Raw genomic sequence first — 17,097 nt, 5'->3', positions numbered from 1 at the left:
GAGGACGTTCCTTTAATGAATGGATTTCAGGCTGAAACGGACATTTAGATCCAATGTCTTGCAGTAGAATTTCAAGGGAACTTATGCAATATAATGAGGGTGGCACCAATCATTTCTAGCCATAGTGTCCAGTCCAGCCCACTAGAAACTGGAAAAGCACGTTAGTACGCCTCGCCGTGTATGCCTGGACGGACGACCTCTCGGTTACGGGTCCAACGCACCACCAACCGCATCACCCATACCAGACCCACTTATCTCGTCAGCCAAACAAGCTCGCTAGTGGCGTCACTTTCAACTACATCTGCCGAGTAGAATTGGTTGCACAACTGCCACCGTGGAGCTTTAGTGTTGCAGCCAAGTCCTGCAGAGGCCCATTCCTCCAACGCCACAACACGCCACCTTGTGTGGGTAAGCCCACGCCATAAACATTCTCGAAACCAGCGTCACCAGATACACTGCTATGTTGGCCCCGTCATGGCCTACGCGATTTTCCACACTGGCGTGCACCCATCACTGCAGATCGTGACGCCAGCCGTACCACAGTCTGCACTGCGCACACAAGGTCGTCGGTATTGGCTCACGTGAATCAGTGGTAGCCCCGCGCCGTGTCCCAGTCTGGTCCAGAGCTGATGCTCCGAGGTCGGAGCGGCACCCGCAGCCTCCGCAGCTCAGTGTGCGCCACAGCGCTGCCTCTCACTGGGCGCACCCAGCCGCAGACGCGCACTTCTCCCTGGCGGGGCCGGCGACTGTCTGCGGCCGGCGCCACCTCCCGCCGTCGGCTGGCCGGCAGGGACGGCGCCAGGGACGCCCGGTTGGGGGGTGGTCACTGGCCCGCTCTCACCGGCTGGCCCTCCGCGCCGCCGTCACGGACGCGCCAACCAGGCGCCGCCCATCAGTGGCGTGGGATTGGGAGGGAGGTGGGCACAAGGGGCACGTGCCCTTATATCCGGAGGGCCCGGATGGACGGTCAAGGGCCCGATTTGAGAGCCCGATGGGCTCAAACATTTGGCAGACGGTCGTAACAGGCGTCCCAGTCTTGCGGGCCGGGCCATCAGATGCCATCCAGAGGGCCCTTTGCGCCGATTGGGGACTACTGAACCAATGAGGGCCTCTATATCGGTCAGGCACCACCAGAACCGAGCAGCTCCGTGTCAGTCTCGGCTGAAGGTCCATTTCTCAAGCAGTGACAAGGCTTGGGCCCGTGTTTACAATGGTCGTGACTCATGAGTCAATGAGGAACCCCCGGTTTTGGACAGGGGCCCACAGTGCTTAACGGTGGGTCCTGTGATGGCAAGTTACGCCGATTCGACTAGGGTCAGTGTTCAAAGAGCCCTGAAGAAAGGCCCAATGAACCCTTTGGGACCCACGATCGGGGGGCCGATCGCAAGGCCAAAGGCCCAAAGGGCTGGCCGCACATTGCATGAAGAACCCCAGCCCGAAGGGCCGCAATCAGCCATGCCAGGTCAGAGGGCCTCTTGCACCGAGTGAGCACTCCGTGGGATAATGCGGTTCTCTACGATGGCCAGAGATTACCATCACCAAACTGACGGCTCCGCGCCTGTCTGAGCCCCAGGGCCTCATTCCCCGAGCAGGGACAGCACGGGGCTCGCGATTGGCATTGGTCGGGGCTCCCGAAAAGGTGAGTGTCGTCTGAGCAGTATGTAGGAGACAGCATGAGCCTTGTCGGCCAGAGACCCACAGTGATCAACAGGGGGCTTGTTTTACATGAGGCCTTGGATTGGCCAAAGACCGCGCTCAAGGGGGCCGAATAGAGGGGAACGAAGAGGGGTGAGAAGGGCCCCTTCGGGACTCAAGATCCAGAGCCTGACTAGAGCGCTGAAAAACCCGAAGGGCTGGTTGTAGGTCGCGTTAAGAACTCCCCCTCGCAGGGCCGTGGCCTCAGATGTCAGTCGCAGGGTCTCTTACGCCGGTACAAGACTTCTGGGACAATGCGCGGCCCTACTTCTGCCAGAGGCTACCAACATCGAGCAATCGGTTTCGTCTCAGTCTGAGCCCCGGGTGTCCATTTCCCAAGTGGTGACGAGGGCGGGACACGCAATTTCCATTGGTCGGAACCCCTGCTGTCGAACCGAATCCAGAACTGAAACTGAATCAAGATCAGCTGAACCAAATCAAGATCATTGAATTGAATCTGGAACTGAATCAAAGGTCCTGCATCAGTTAGGGGCCCACAGTGCCTAACAGGTGCCTCTGCGCCGACAAGGGGTCCCAAGTCGGCCAGGGGAACATTTGTTGAGGACAGGGACTGAATCCCGAGTGTCGTCGGGTCTCTTGCATTGGCCAGTCTTCTGACAATGAAAGAAGATGTGAGGGCTTATGATGAGTCCACAATGAGACAGTGGAAGAGTCTTGTGTCAGGCAGGGCATTAAGTACAAAAGAGGGGGCCCTCTATGAAATTTTAGTAAGGGGCCGTTTAAGGGAGAGCTCCACATTTCGATGGGGTTTCGACCTGAAATAGCCGTCTCGAAGATCATCCGGTGCAGTTCACAGCCCTTCCCTTCTTAAACCTAGAATCCTCTAGCCACTGAGCTACACGCCCGTGAACATGTACAGACTTTTTCGTGGAGAAAATATCAATGTTACCGAGGCATCCATGGCAGCATAATGACACCATTGAAATCTCCCCCCCCCCCATTCCATTGGGCATGCGGCCATCAAGGTCAATAAAAATATGATTGTCGGGTCTCTCATACCTGACGTTTGTGAACACCATTTCCAGATATGACGGCCGTCAATTGGCTCTCAATCGATTTTGCGCAGGTTGCGATGGCGCAATTAGACAATGACGTATTGATGAGCATGTTTGCAAAATACGTGAATTGTGTTGTCTATGACAGTCTGTCACATCAGACACATGCGGCTTGATTAGCAGCACCCGTCTTCTCAAATTCCTTCGAAATAGCTCAGAATTTCTATTTAAGGTTTCTGACACTGCGTAAGAAATCTCATTTGGCTCATCGCTCACCCCTATAATACTAATGTGTTTTATTTGCACATATTTCCCAACGTGCGATTTCTGTAATGCTTGCAGCACACCGAGGTGTCAGAATGTTTGCGTAATAAATGCTACGAAAGCTTGAAACACTCTGTTTGGGCAAACAGGTAGGTTACCATGAAACTATGACCACCGCGAATTCAACGAAACGTTATACTATGTCTTTGATTGCACCCCTATAGCGTTTACCACAGTATGGGCGCGGGAACAGCGGGGGGGGGGGGGGGGGGCAGGAGGGGCGTTTTCTCCCTCCCACGTTTGAACTGGGGGGAGGCGATGCTCTTTTTACTTTGACCGGGTCAGGGATCACTTTGCATAGCAACTGATCCCTGACAGGGCTGATACTAAGGCTTTCATATGGCAAATCAAGTTTTTGTTCTTAAAGGAATTCTTGGAAAATGCGAGCCGGTTATGCTTTTCCTTCACAACGTTCAGAACAAAGCATTGTTTTTGGCTGCCTTCGGTTTTTTCCTTTACGTGTCTTCCGTGTTTTTGTGGAGACAAAGCTTCAACTTGGCAGCGTTTGACTGCTTTTGCTTTCCTGGTCAAGATAGTGCATTTACGGGCGGTGAATAGATTCTTTATCACCGTTACCAGCGCCATCATGTATGGTAGTTGTTGCCGTTGCCACCAGTTTGTTCCAAAATGACATGCTCAGAACAGCCGACGTTGTTCAGATTCTTCAAGAAGAACCCCACGCGCCAGGCACGAGCATTTTCTTTGGCTAAGCCTCACAGAGTTCATCACAGATTTGTCGGGAAAAACCGTGCCTATGTTCGGCCTGTTCGATGCCTTGAGTATAATTTATTTTAACAGGACAATGCGCGAGATATGGTGTCTACCGCCTGCAGGCTGCCTCACCATTTGTTTTCTGGGAAAAAAATAATTTGATTATTAAAGTTTGAAAATTCAGTTTTATGTATGCCGTGCTGCACCATCTTATTGCTGGTACCCTTCCATGGGTACCAATCCTCTACTACCAATCATCAATATTGGAGATCATGTGTGATCAGAATATTTGGCCATGCCTAAATCAAAACATTGTGTGTGCGTGTGCATGTGCATGTGCGTGTACATGTGAGTGTATTTGTGCGTGTGTGTGTGTGTGTGTGTGTGTGTGTGTGTGTGTGTGTGGTGTGTGTGTGTGTGTGTGTGGTGTGTGTGTGTGTGTGTGTGTGTGTGTGTGTGTGTGTGTGTGTGTGTGTGTGTGTGTGCGCGCGTGCGTGCGTGCGCGCGTGTGTGCGTGCGTGCGTGCGTGCGTGCGTGCGTGCGTGCGTGCGTGCGTGCGTGCGTGCGTGCGTGCGTACGTGTGTGTGTGTGTGTGTGTGTGTGTGTGTGTGTGTGTGTGTGTGTGTGTGTGTGTGTGTGTGTGTGTGTGTGTGTGCGCGTGTGTGTGTGTGCGTGTGTGTGTGCGTGGCAGCTCAGATTTGAGTGAAGGGATGGGATCCTGTTGGGCACCAATAGTACAGCAAGAACACCACCCTGTGTAATATCAGGCCTACCGCACTGGGTCCTTAATCTTTTGTTAGTGCATTTGCGAATAAGTACTGCTTTGCTCTGCTACTGTTTTCGCTGAAGCATGTAAGAGTTGAAACTGCACTGATAACTGTACCTGCAGGTGCCTTTCTGGAATCACGTAACTAGCCAGATCTGCCCAACACCCCTCCCCCCATGTTATAGACTAGGAAGGGGTAGATAGATATGGCAGGTGTCAGCGACATTGGTAGGGGTGGTAGGGTTGGATAAACTGGTGCGTTGTTGAATTTGTATTATCAAGGAGTTACCCACCTCAGCTAAAAAAAAAAAAAACGCTGCAGAAGTCAACATCTCCTCAGATAAACTAAAGACCTGTTACGCAACGACATAGCGAATACCCAAGACAGAATGTATCTAATCTCATGCAAAAGACGGTGTGCACTCAACACATTTGTAGATGCGCATATGACTGCAGTATATTCTTGTTATCCAACCTTGGGCGGTAGGCAGCTGATAACCAATTTGTAGGCAGTAAGCAGTTGGCCCCTTCGGTTGGTAACGAGAGAGGGTCGATGAGACCGCCTTAAGGGTTTCTGAGAATATATCTCCGGCATGTTGTACAACCGCGCCTAAATTTTTGTTGGCTGAAAGAGCTATTCTGGTTACCTGAACCGAAGTATAATGAGGCATATATTAGCTCTGATGCGTTAATTGCGCGTGTTTTGGCACCAAAAACGTGTCTGTAGCGTTTCTGGTTTCGGAGAAACGACGGTTTTTAGGAACACTTCACGGCAATCCACGGCTGGCGCGGACGGCAGGTGGCAACCGATCAGGCCGCTGATCACGCGCAGCGGGCCTAGACTGTTACATTAACGGAACTCTACATCATACATATATTCTCAAAGCACACATAACTACATAGTGCTGTGCTCAGAATTACACAAAGGACACGTCTGTTTCAGTTTTATGTTGTTACGCGACATCATTTTGTAAATATTAGCATATCAAACTGCAGTAGTTCGGTTTTCGGGTAAATTAAACTGTTTTTCTAAAGCATTGACCTTTGACTTCGTTTTGTGGGGTCAATCATTGACAGCCGCATACAGCTTATTACCAATCGCGAGATCTCGCTGAGACCAATCCACCGGCTCTTTCCCGCGCGACCCTATCTTTCTTAGCTTGGAGACGGCAGGGAAGGGGGGGGGGGGAGGTGGAGTCGCATTGACCCCGTTCCCCGTGTTAAATGCATTCCAAGATGAATTTCTATATTTCATTTCCTACTAACGCTGGGCCCAACCAGGAATAATTCTGAGCAATCGCCGTGGTCGGAGCTAAGAAACTGCTCTTGGTTCCGGATCAATGCTCTCCAAAAATGGCAATATTCTGTCGCCTAAATAAATTTCCGGTTCAGCATAAGCGAAAATGGGTCCCCAGATGCCATGAACACTGCCAGTAGCGCTACAACCTGCTTGCTAAAAGCATGTTGCAGAGTCCCATTCAGTCCTCTTACTAATTTTCTACCCTCTAAACGAAATGACTGAGGCTATGAGAGAATATGTTTGTTGCAGTTTGCTCGTCAAACGTCTTCTGTTAACTCGATGTCGTAATAGCGCGAGACCGTAAAGCATTTTATTTGATATCAGAAAGAAAGGTCTTGATCTCCCAGTTCTTCGGTATTCTGTGTATGTCAACGCTTACTCGGCAACGCTTAGCCATTGCCTCAAGGTATACAAGCACTGAAGGCCGATTATTTTCCAAATAACTCATAACCCATAAATGTTATGAGTGAAGACGCGAAGGAATATATATATATATATATATATATATATATATATATTGATGTGGATTTGCGCGTAATTTGCTAACCAGTTGTAGCCAGATCAATGATTGAACCTATGGTCTGATCGCATTGGAAATGATTACAGCAGGGTGAAAGTAGCTATGAGGGTGCAAGTGTCAATACAATGGCAAACAACCTTTTCATAATATTTCGATGGTCATCGCCAGTCAGACCAAAAACAGACCTCCGCAGTGGCTAGCGGTGCACTGGTGCTGAACCCCAGTGCACGAAGTGAAAACAGCGTGAAGTCACCGCAGTTACAAAGCAAAGTTACTGCGAGCTCTACCTCGAGATGCGGTAGATCGTAGCTAAGCATATCGTGACCGTCGTTGGCATGAAATAACTATGGTTTCGTAAACATCTTTGACATTTCCAACATCATTACTTTCTTTCTTTGGTACCGTGATTGTGAAAGCCGACGGCATTGGATTTTGGGATATGGATACCATGATGTGCTACGCTATCGTTGTATGAGGGCTCATTTTGTTCTTAAATAAATATTTTTCCTAAAAAAGATCACTTTTTTCCCTAAGAGGCCGAAATTCTGGGATGACAGAATGCGGAGAAGGCTTATTTTTCCCCGCATCTCCGCTTTACAACCATATTTCGTTTGCCCCCTCCCAAACTTTGAAATTGTTCCCACCCCTCTGGACCACATTGTCTCTTTTCAAAGTGTACTTTGGCTTTGGGAATGGGGATATCACGTGATGACGCTCCGGTTTGAACTTCAACCAATACCTTTTCGGTAACAAGCCCTTGCCCGCTGGGCCAATCACAAACGTTCTTTTATTCGCACCAGTAGAAGCGCGACCGGTAGTCGTCATGACGACGGTGGGTCTCGATTGCAAGGAAGAAGTGCAGTGCTGTTACAAAGCGTTGACAGCGTAATTTGATTCGAAAATATTAAAATTGGCGACCTTTTTATGTTTTTATGCAGTGACACTTCCCAGTGTTATTATAACATATAACTAGTCCTGATGTTTCACTGAAGTATATTTTTGAAATATGCCGCCAATATAGGACCTCCCTTCAAGCTGAAATAGAATGTGTTTGCTAATTGGTGGACTACCTGCGTCGATAAGAAATCTTGTTGCGTCAGTGAAGGCTCCAGCATCAACCTGGGGCCATCTAACCGGGTCAGAGGGACTCTTGCGTTGGGGATGGCGTCATAATGTATGATGAAGACGCATTCCTCTAATGGGATGCAGCCCACGTGAGTACCTAGCCAGGATGGCAGCTGAAAGAGATCACACGCTGGAACGAAATGGTCCTTTACCCTTGGCTGTAACGATAATGTGTCCCCTAGTGTTTTACCTAGAGGCCCCTTGCTCGGAAAAAAGCGGGGGTCTCATTACCGTTCCATTGAGAAGATCGAAATAACGTTAAAGAATGACGGAAGGACCAGCCCATGATTGCCTAGGAACGTCCGTCCTTTTGCAGAATTGGCTTGTGAAACAGCTAACATAAAGTTTTGATCCTACAGTAGCGATCTTTGGAGTAAGAACAGCTTTGGCCAGGGTTGCATTTGCCGTCAAACCGAACGGCCTTGGCTGTGCAGATTACACCAGGCGGAAGGCGCCGGCGCGAAAACGGCCGTCGTGAAATAATGTTCCCAAAAGTCTTTAAAATCAATTCGTGGCCGTCAAACATCTAACCGGGGCGTAAACCTCACCATAAGGATTTTGGAGATATCCTCTGAACAGAATAACAGTTACAGCGAAAAGAGAAATAGATATTTTACCTTTACTCTCTTAGTTCCACCAGTAGATTCTAGCACAATTTGACAGTAATCCGTTCGTATTAGGTACATAAAATTCAGACAGGTGAAACATTCGATAGGAATAACCTCTAAACTTAAAACATTATGTCCCAAAACGTTCAAAGGTACTTCTGTCAGAAGTCAATAATCTGCATCCGCCCTTTGGCCGTCACCTGGTGTTAGAAGCGGTACCAACACCATATGAAGACTGGGGAAGCATATGAAAACATACCTAGATTTTGGTTCCCATGAGTATGTATATATATATATATATATATATATATATATATATATATATGTATATATATTGGACATGTATGTATAATATATAAATATATATACATATGTATGTATATATGAGTACTTAAGGGGAAGTTTTCTATTTGTTCAATGCTTCGATCAGGTCCATGATCATCTTGAAGGTAATTATTGCATTTTAAATATGCAGTTACAAGCACGGTACATATGATAAAGTTCGGTTCCATCCCATCAGTACAAAATGCATGCTCGAGATTTTAGCACGCGCCCGGGTGGCACAGAAAACAGGAGCGCATGCCTAAAAAAGGACAAGATTGCAAACAGCATCGAAATGTCTTCAAGATAGCTGATGTCGATTTCAGTGCAAAACCACATATCAATGTTTGTACCATCTCCCACATCATGTGCCACATTCCCTTCAAATGCCCTTCGCTTCGCTTTGGAACGGCCTAAATTGTCACCTGCAAATAAATATATCAGACATAGTTGCAGCATATCTCTCGATGCAATGAACCTCACAAAACAAAACGAAAATTAAATAAAGTGGAGTGCGCCATGAACATTATGAACCTTTTCGTTTCGAAAGTTTATTTTGCAATTAATCGTCATGTGCCGGCCATGCCCAGAAGTCCCGGTGGTTAGGTCGTGGGCATTAATGCATGAGTGGCCGGCGCAGCGGGCTTAAGACCGGTGGATGCGTACGTCGGTTCGGTTCCGACCCGCCCGACCCTCCCGACCCGCGCAGGTCCGTGGGGTATGCGGCGCTCGCTCCTTCGACCCCCCCCCCCCCCCCCCCCCTGGCCCGCACTTCATGCTCTTCAAGCACGACGACAGCAAAGTAAACCCCTTTGCCGATGCGCCGGGGTCTGAACCTCACCAGGGGCTAGGCTGAGTAGCCCAAGCTCCTGAGATGAGGGGCACCCCAGGTGATTACAGAGGTGATCAGTGTGATCACAGATCAGCTCAGAAGCTGTGACACCGCGTCCGACTCTAATCTGCCCTTTACAGGACGGATGACCATACAAATGTAGTCCGGGCGCAGCGGCAACTGTGCCGTGAGCATAATCACTCATGCGCATGGTCGCACTGATGACGTGTGGTGTTACAACATTGTCACCTGGAATGTCACTTCTGCATGTAAGAATCATTTCAGGTCCAACGTGAGACAACTGTCGGTGGCCTGGGGTGCAATTAAATGATTACGGTTACGTTACTCCGTTACGCGAATTCAGAAACGTGTTGGCGACACGCGCCATTGGGATCATTCCGTAAGCATGCAAAGCAACAAATACAATTTATCACACTTATGGTGACCTTGACATTCACCGCAGATGAAAACGGCACCAGTCCATGCTGTCTCGTGAGAACTATCCACGACGCCACCTTGGTTTGTCTTTCAGCAGCGACATTGCAGGCTACTTGGCCTCCTCAGTTCTAAGACGACGCGGAGCCCCCTCAGCGCGAGCTTCGACACCCGACCACGCTCAATTCAGGCGTGCAAACAAGGCTGAATAACGAAATCCCAAAAAGGCAACGCCGTCGCCGTTGCGCGCGTTGCTGGAGGCGCTGCAGCTGGCTGCGCCCCTGGCGCAATCAGCTGTTCTGGCGCGGCCCACATGGCGCGCCGAGTCTCAAGGCCATCCGGTCGGTCGTCTCGGGTTGGCCCGAGGTAGAAAATAGAGCCGCCAGTTTTGTGCTCACGGGCATGCGCAGCGCGGGTGGGAGAGGCCACAGGGATTTCAACGGGTAGCGCTGGTTAGGTGGCAAGTGTTGAGCGACTGCCGGGGCTGGACGACCTTTTTTAATCCCACAAGGCGTTGTAGGACAGAAAAGAGGATTTCGCCAAGGGTAGGGTATAGGATAAAACTGTATCCTGCGAACCGAGCCCGGCATGCTCGCTCAATTTCTTGCTCGACGTAAAATCGCATCGCGTGTCCTTGATCTGATTATACGTGTCTGCCTGGAAAAGTAACTCAACATTCAGTTAGGCCATTTTAAATATGTGTCATAAATTTGGTGAAGTACAATTGGAGGGACACGGTAATGGACATGTGGCCCCAAGGCCCTCTGTATGTTTACACCCCGATACATTTTCTTTAATCGTTTTTGCGCCGACTGTTGTAGCCCGCTTAAGTTGCAGCCAGCACCGGGCAGCGTCCATGGTGGGTGCCAGGCCGGGGCTTGCAGCTTACAACTGCTTGTTTGCAGCGTGAAATCCCGCGGGCCAGCTACAGTCCGGCGCATACTCCGTTTGCTCTGGTTAAAACATTGTCAAAATTTGAACCCCTGACATGCTGGAAGCTGGCCGTTCCTGCTGTGTTCTGTAGTCCAACTGACACGCCGTTAAAGTTACCGCCAAAAGTTACCTGAGCATCTTGTTCTCGGCGTCCTGTGCCCGAAGCTAGAAGCTTTTGTTGTCGCTTGCCGCCTCACAATAAATTGGCAGGATGTTTATCATGTGTTTGTGAATAATACACGTCCCAACGCCAGAACGTGTTGGTACGAAAAGGATCACCAGGGAGGCTTTATCGATTGCTGACATTGACTTCGATCCAAATGGTCTAAAAAGTCATAGCAATGCACGATATGTTTACATATCTGTACATACCATATGATATATGTGTACATATCTGTACATACCATATCTGTACATATTTGTACATATCATGTGTACATATCTGTACATACCATCTGTACATATCGTATGATATGTCCTTGAAATATTAACAGAACTTATGAGTCATTAGGACCAACAAGAAATACGCTTCGCTAGTCCCCGATTTGAACTTATTCAGGGTTTTTGCCAGTGTGCAGAGAACAACTTCCAATAATCGTTATGGTGGTGCGAGTTGTCGGAAAAATGACGGTTGTAGTAAGCACACGCCCCACCAACCGATCGGCCGGGCACAGGGCGGGGCGGTAGCTGGCCGGCCGCTCGGCCGTGCGAAGCCATCACTGCTCTCTCAGACACCAGGGACGGGGTGTCTCGCATTGTGTGCAGAGCAACACGGAGAGGACGAATAACCTGAACGCGCCATCAGTCCGCATCGCGCGCAAGCAGACTTACCACTTCTGTTTCTCGTCGATGCAGCCTTGGTTTCTCTTTCCAGTACGTCATTCGCGTGTCGTGTGCTTCGCAAGCGATGACCTGAGCGCGGTCTTTAAAGCACAAAGCGGCCGTAAATGAACGGAAGGAAAGGAAACAACGGCATGTTAGAGAGATGATGAGCTTGGTGGTTTGTCAGCCGAGATCAGAGGGAAACAACACATCAAACGACGGCAGCACGGCGCGTCGTGCGTTCCGAGATGTCAGCAAATTCAGTGAAGCCCCACTGGCACACACAGCCAGGAAATTAGGGAGGCGAGAAACAAACACAGCCCGTGGTAAACCAGTTCCACTGGCTGCTATCGCCCGGCGATCCACTCTTAGCCAGAATCATCGAACTCGACATCGACAGACCCCTTCGCCTGCCGATGGCCATCACAAGCTAGTTAGGGCACAGTAAACATAACCCAACTCCTCAAGGACGTCGAGGGATGAAAAAGTGATGCAAATGAAGATGAGGGGGAATGCAGCGTCGCGGTCGGCGCTACGAGTTGGCCTTGCCGGTGCTGTTGTTGGCCTTGTGCAGCGTGTTTGTTCGGTTGAAGTGAAGGATGGGAGGTTTACGGCTGTTTTGATGCGCTGCCTGGATGTGCATTGTCTAGTGTGTGTGTGTCAGGATGCATGTTACCGTGTCTAGTAATGCTGTAGCAGGCCGGTCGGTGTCGCGAATCGTACAGATTTGTCCTGCTTACCGGGTACTGCACATAAACGTTCACATGAGATTCGTAAGCCCGTGCGTGCTGCGTATCCTTCCATGTTCCTGGTCATTAGCCTTTCCACAAGACAGACGTGTTTTGTACGTTAAGTTTCGGGTATGCCGAGTGTTATCAGTACCTATCTGCAAGGCGCCTGGTGGTTTCGTCGGTACGCTGGAGAGTTCCTTCAGCCTCGTTCCAGTTTTGGCCCTGCCTCGACACAGTTCACTTTTGTTCGGTTTACGACTGTTACGTGGATTGGTGGTGCGGTCTGTTACGCAGCTGTGATGCAGCAGCTATGCTTATGGTGTTCGTCCCGCGGCTGGTCCTTCTCCGATGGTGCCGTGCTGTCCGCGACCGTGCCGTCCGCGGCAGTGCTGTCCGCGACCGTGCCGTCCGCGGCCGTGCTGTCCGCGACCGTGCCGTCCGCGGACGTGCTGTTCGCGGCCTCACTGTCCACGTCCGCGCTATTCGAGGCCTCACTGTCCACGTCCGTGCTGTTCGCGGCCTTGCTGTCCACGTCCGTGCTGTTCGCGGCCTTGCTGTCCACGTCCGTGCTGTTCGCGGCCTTGCTCTGTGGCTGTTGGACCGCCGCGACGGCGGCTGGTGAAGGGTCGCGAGGTACTGCGGGAAAGCGATTGTTGTTGCCCTTATGTGTGTGTCGGTTGTCGGCGGCGTCGGTTGTAGTCTGGTGTTATGTTATAGCGATGGTCCGTCGCCGTTACACTTAATTTGAACGCAAACTGCTTCCTTGTGGTAGCACTTGATTCAAACTTAAACTGTTTCTTTGTAACACTCATTCTAATCGTAAGTTGTTCCTTGCTGTAACACTCAATTTAAAACGTCACCTGTTTCCTTGTTGTAAACACTTATTTGCACGCAAACTGTTTCCTTGACGTAAATGTCTTGCTACGTAATCGACTAGGTTCCTTTGAACTAATTTGTAATGTAACAAGGATCCCTGTCATCATCGGAATTGTTTTCATCTAGTTCTTGCCCCAGTATTGGTGTTTACGTTTACCTTCTCGTCATACACGGTAGTAGAGAGTCACGTCCTAGACCTGCTGCCGGGCGGTCGTGATTCAAGATCTTGCAGAGCATTGCGCGTGTCACTCGGCCACGTCTACAAGTGGGCCCCTTGCAGCGATAAAGGATCTTTTTTACGTCGATGGAGGGCCTCCAGCGTCAGGAAGGGGACCAATGTAAGACGCATGCATTAAGGACCTGCGGATCGACCTGGGGGGCCGCCATCGCATGCCGAGAATGAGAGCAGGTAGGTGCTACGCGTTAGGAACGGAATGGTCAGTCATCCCCTTACCGAAAATAATAATGTGTACCTAGTGTTTTACCCATGGGACCCCTTTCCCGTAGAAACGTAATGTATCTCATTGGTTTTTCGATAAAGTAGATCAAAATAAGGCTGGAATGGAAAGTACAATCCATGTTAAGCCTGAGGACGTCATACTTTTGCCGAATCTACTAATACAACAAATCGCATGAAAAGTGCGCGCATGCGCGTAAGCAATTTTGGGAGCAAGAACACCGATGACAGAAGTTGAAGTTGCCGTCAAACCGAGCGACGTTGGCCGCTGCAGATAACATCCGCGTCAGGCACTATGCGCTGGAGCGATCGTTTTAAACAAAAGTTCGCTCGAAAGTATTTCAAAGGTTCAAGCAGCATTAAGCGCCCAGAAGCATAAGTACAAAGTACAACATAAGCACCAGAGATTCGTCTGTTCATTTCCAGTTCTATACACCAGATGCCCCACCAGTTTGGCGGATTTCCTAGTATGTATTGGCTAATACGCTCTAAGCTCGATGGGATGTCGTTAAGCATTCAAAGGTCTCTTTCATGCGTCATCAGTTTTTCCACCCTAGCTAACGCCTAGTCTCGCGGGGTCGAAGCTGCAACAGCCTGCGTTGATTGCAACGCCGTGCGTCGGGGGGTTTTTGTTTTTGGGGCTGCCAGCGCGCATGCAGACGTACGACCCGAGACCCGGGCAGGGCACACAGTCTGCCTCGCAGCCCTCGAGAGGCAGTGGGGCGCTCACCCAAACGGATCAGGCGTGTTTCCACATGATGTGCAGTCAATGTGCTTTAGCAGTCAGACAACTCTAGCAAACGGTCAAAAGGGACGTTAGAGAGACATACGGCTCCACTGAACGGTGATTGGGATGGCGGCAAGACAGTGCGACGTTCAATTTCGTGGGACCTGGACTAGACGTTTCACTCCGGGCTCCACCAAATGGACAAACGGAAGACCTCGAGCGGCTCCTCTGGACTGCCTAACGGCAGTAGCCGTCAGCCAGACAAACAATACCGTCGGACCGTCTGCACGCCGCGCCCCCGGCCCGCCCGCGCGCTTCCAGCCGCTAGCACAGCGCTGGCGACACTGTGGCACATAGGCGAGAGCAGCGAGGTCGCACGCCCGCCTGTTTAAACCAGTACAAGACGTCCGAGCTGGTCACGGTATGGAGCAAGAATTTCCCATTTGGGAGACTATATATATATATATATATATAATATAACACTATCCAACTGAAAATTCTGGACAAATTATGTGTTTGCTGCCTACCTACTTTACCTACATGTCTATAAAACTACTGGACGGTATTCATGGAAAGGTGGGGTGTTTCGAGGACAGATCGACAGACATACGCGATGATCTTTTCCACTGTCGGCAAAATTTGGTCACAGGGGAATCGATCACGGCAGAATCACAGTTAACACGCCTGTGAAAGCTGGTCTCCCTTGGTGAGACGCTTCGATTGATAGCCTTCGCAGTTTCGTGTCGCATTTTTGCAGCAGAATTTTACTAGAATTAGTCCCACTGCAAACCACGAATACGACACAAATCTACACAACGGCAGGGTTGGAAAAAATGTGATTAGTATAGGCATGTCACTCATTAGTTCATAGCCAATCTATTAATGCTGTTAAGATCAAGACAATTTCTGAAAAGAGTAAAGGATTATTTCTCATGCTAGATTGCTCTTCATTACACATTACAACGTAGAACACTCTTTGATTAGCTACATGTAGTATGGCATAAATATGTTTAAATGTTTTCGTACGATTCGCTATCGTTTTAATGCATCTTAAAAAAATTACGATCTCGGACGCCCTTCCAGGGGCTCAGCGGCCAAGTGACTAAGTGATTCTCAGTGACGTCACGTAGCTCGCGCGGAGTGGAGACAAATTGTTTCCTGAGCTTCACACATGCATATGGCCTTGCGCTCGTCCGGCTTAGAGGCGGTGGGGTCGGTGGGTGTCGGGAGGGGTCTGGAAAATGTCGTACGTCCGGGCATCAAGGAAAATTTTACACTTTTGTGCGGTGAAATCAAAGCAGGTAATTTCAATTTCATGGCAAGCTGCCATGAGCTCCTAAAGTACGTGCGGAAGTGGGCGTACTGTACTTTTGTATGCTTGGGGGCATTAATGGCGCGAACGTTGCTTTTCCGCAGCCGCAAATGCTGATAAAATAATAGTGTTTTTGGCACCTAAAAGTTAAAATAAGTTATCATTTTGTCAGGTAGTTAATTCCAGCTTTCATATCCTATTGTTGAAATTGGACAATTTGCAATGGCTCAAATTGGCCGTGACTTGAAGCTGAACCCGGCCAAAGTGAACTACTCAGAGCTAAAGTTGAGCCCAAAGGCCCTCATTCCTGTGCCTACTGCCTGCCGCATTAATTCAGTGTGGGATCCATTTTTACACTGGGCCAGATTGTGAATGGGCCAATACCAGGATGATTAACAATGCCTGCATCAGGTTTTAAGATTGGAAATCAGTGCATTACTATGAGAAAAGGACCTCTATTATCCACATGTTGGATGTTTTTGAAACCAGCTTAGTGGTCATACTCATTACAGATGTGTGTTGGGAAAGAATTGTGGTTTTACATGTACCTACTGCTTTTATTACATGCCAATATATGTGGCAACTATTGCTTACCAAAAGTTGTGTCACAAATGCTTAAATTTCCATTTTTGCATATGCTTTGCTGCCATTTTATGGACTAAGGCCATATGCTTACTTAAGCAGTCTGTTGTTCACTTTTTTTGGCCCGGTGGGAAGCTGGTGCTGGGATTTATGATGGTGACATTTAGCACAAGTCCCAGATCATGCATACTGCGTAATCTCATTGAACTGGAGCAGGCAGTAGCAATTGGCCAAAATAATTGTCTGCTCATCAATGTTTTGACATTTCCCTGTACACAAAGCCCTTTGCAGCTATGCCAGCAAATTTTGTGAGGACAAACCTTTGTAATACTGGAGTGGCATATGTTTGGGGAGTGGGTGCAGAGTAATGCTGCAAAGTTTGCTCAGCAAATGATCGTATTCATCATTTGTGCATACCATGTAGAATATGCTCCTTTTTTCCCTCCTCCTGCATCTCTTAATAGGGGTAAGCAGTGTGGAGTATTTTGTGGCAGGAATTGTTGAATGTTCTGGTCATGTTGGCAGTGTTCCACTCCATGCCGGACATACAGTCTGGGCCCTGCATTATGGGTGGCCAGGACCGAGCTGGCTTCCCTCCGACCTGCACAGGTCACTGGGAGGTGGCAAGCTAGTCCAGGCAGCCGTACCATCCGCACATCAGCCATACTTGGTGGGTGCTGTTGCTGTGTTTTGTTGGCCGCCATGACCTCAACTTCTGCTAGGGGTAACTGCCAGTGACCATGCAGATGTGCTCAAACAAGCTGGGTGTAGTGACCAATGTAACGTGAGATAAATATGCTGCAGATGCCACCAAATGTAAGCCATGGTGTCATGTGGTAAGATCAGGATATTGTGTGCCCTGCACTAATTGTCAGTATGAATGGATTTGGAACATGATTACGTTTGACATTTGGAAAAACTGACATTGTTAGGTGGAAACAGTATAAACATTTTTTACTCCATGGCTGTTAGGAGAATGGAAATGTTTTGATCTCTCATAGTGC

General features: G+C 49.2%; 2 protein-coding genes across 2 annotated transcripts in view; one reads left to right on the top strand and one right to left on the bottom strand.

Moving 5' to 3' along the window:
* LOC119105942 (ATP-binding cassette sub-family G member 1) overlaps nt 1–664 on the bottom strand; it is a 44,302-nt gene extending 43,638 nt beyond the window's left edge. Inside the window, exon 1 of the mRNA XM_037229516.1 lies at nt 582–664. The gene's annotated coding sequence lies outside the window, so the exon portion shown is untranslated. The remainder of the gene's footprint in view (nt 1–581) is intronic.
* Nucleotides 665–16,833: 16,169 nt separating this feature from the next.
* LOC119107543 (dihydrolipoyllysine-residue succinyltransferase component of 2-oxoglutarate dehydrogenase complex, mitochondrial-like) overlaps nt 16,834–17,097 on the top strand; it is a 2,838-nt gene continuing 2,574 nt past the window's right edge. The window contains exon 1 of the mRNA XM_037231029.1: nt 16,834–16,872. Coding sequence (XP_037086924.1) covers nt 16,834–16,872 — 39 coding nt within the window. The remainder of the gene's footprint in view (nt 16,873–17,097) is intronic.

The sequence above is a fragment of the Pollicipes pollicipes genome, unplaced genomic scaffold (assembly GCF_011947565.3).
Source record: "Pollicipes pollicipes isolate AB1234 unplaced genomic scaffold, Ppol_2.1 Scaffold_2555;HRSCAF=2994_pilon_pilon_pilon, whole genome shotgun sequence".
NCBI classification, from domain to species: Eukaryota; Metazoa; Arthropoda; class Thecostraca; order Pollicipedomorpha; family Pollicipedidae; genus Pollicipes; species Pollicipes pollicipes.
The sequence above is the reverse complement of the archived record's forward strand: the minus strand, read 5'-3'. Positions and strand labels throughout refer to the sequence as shown.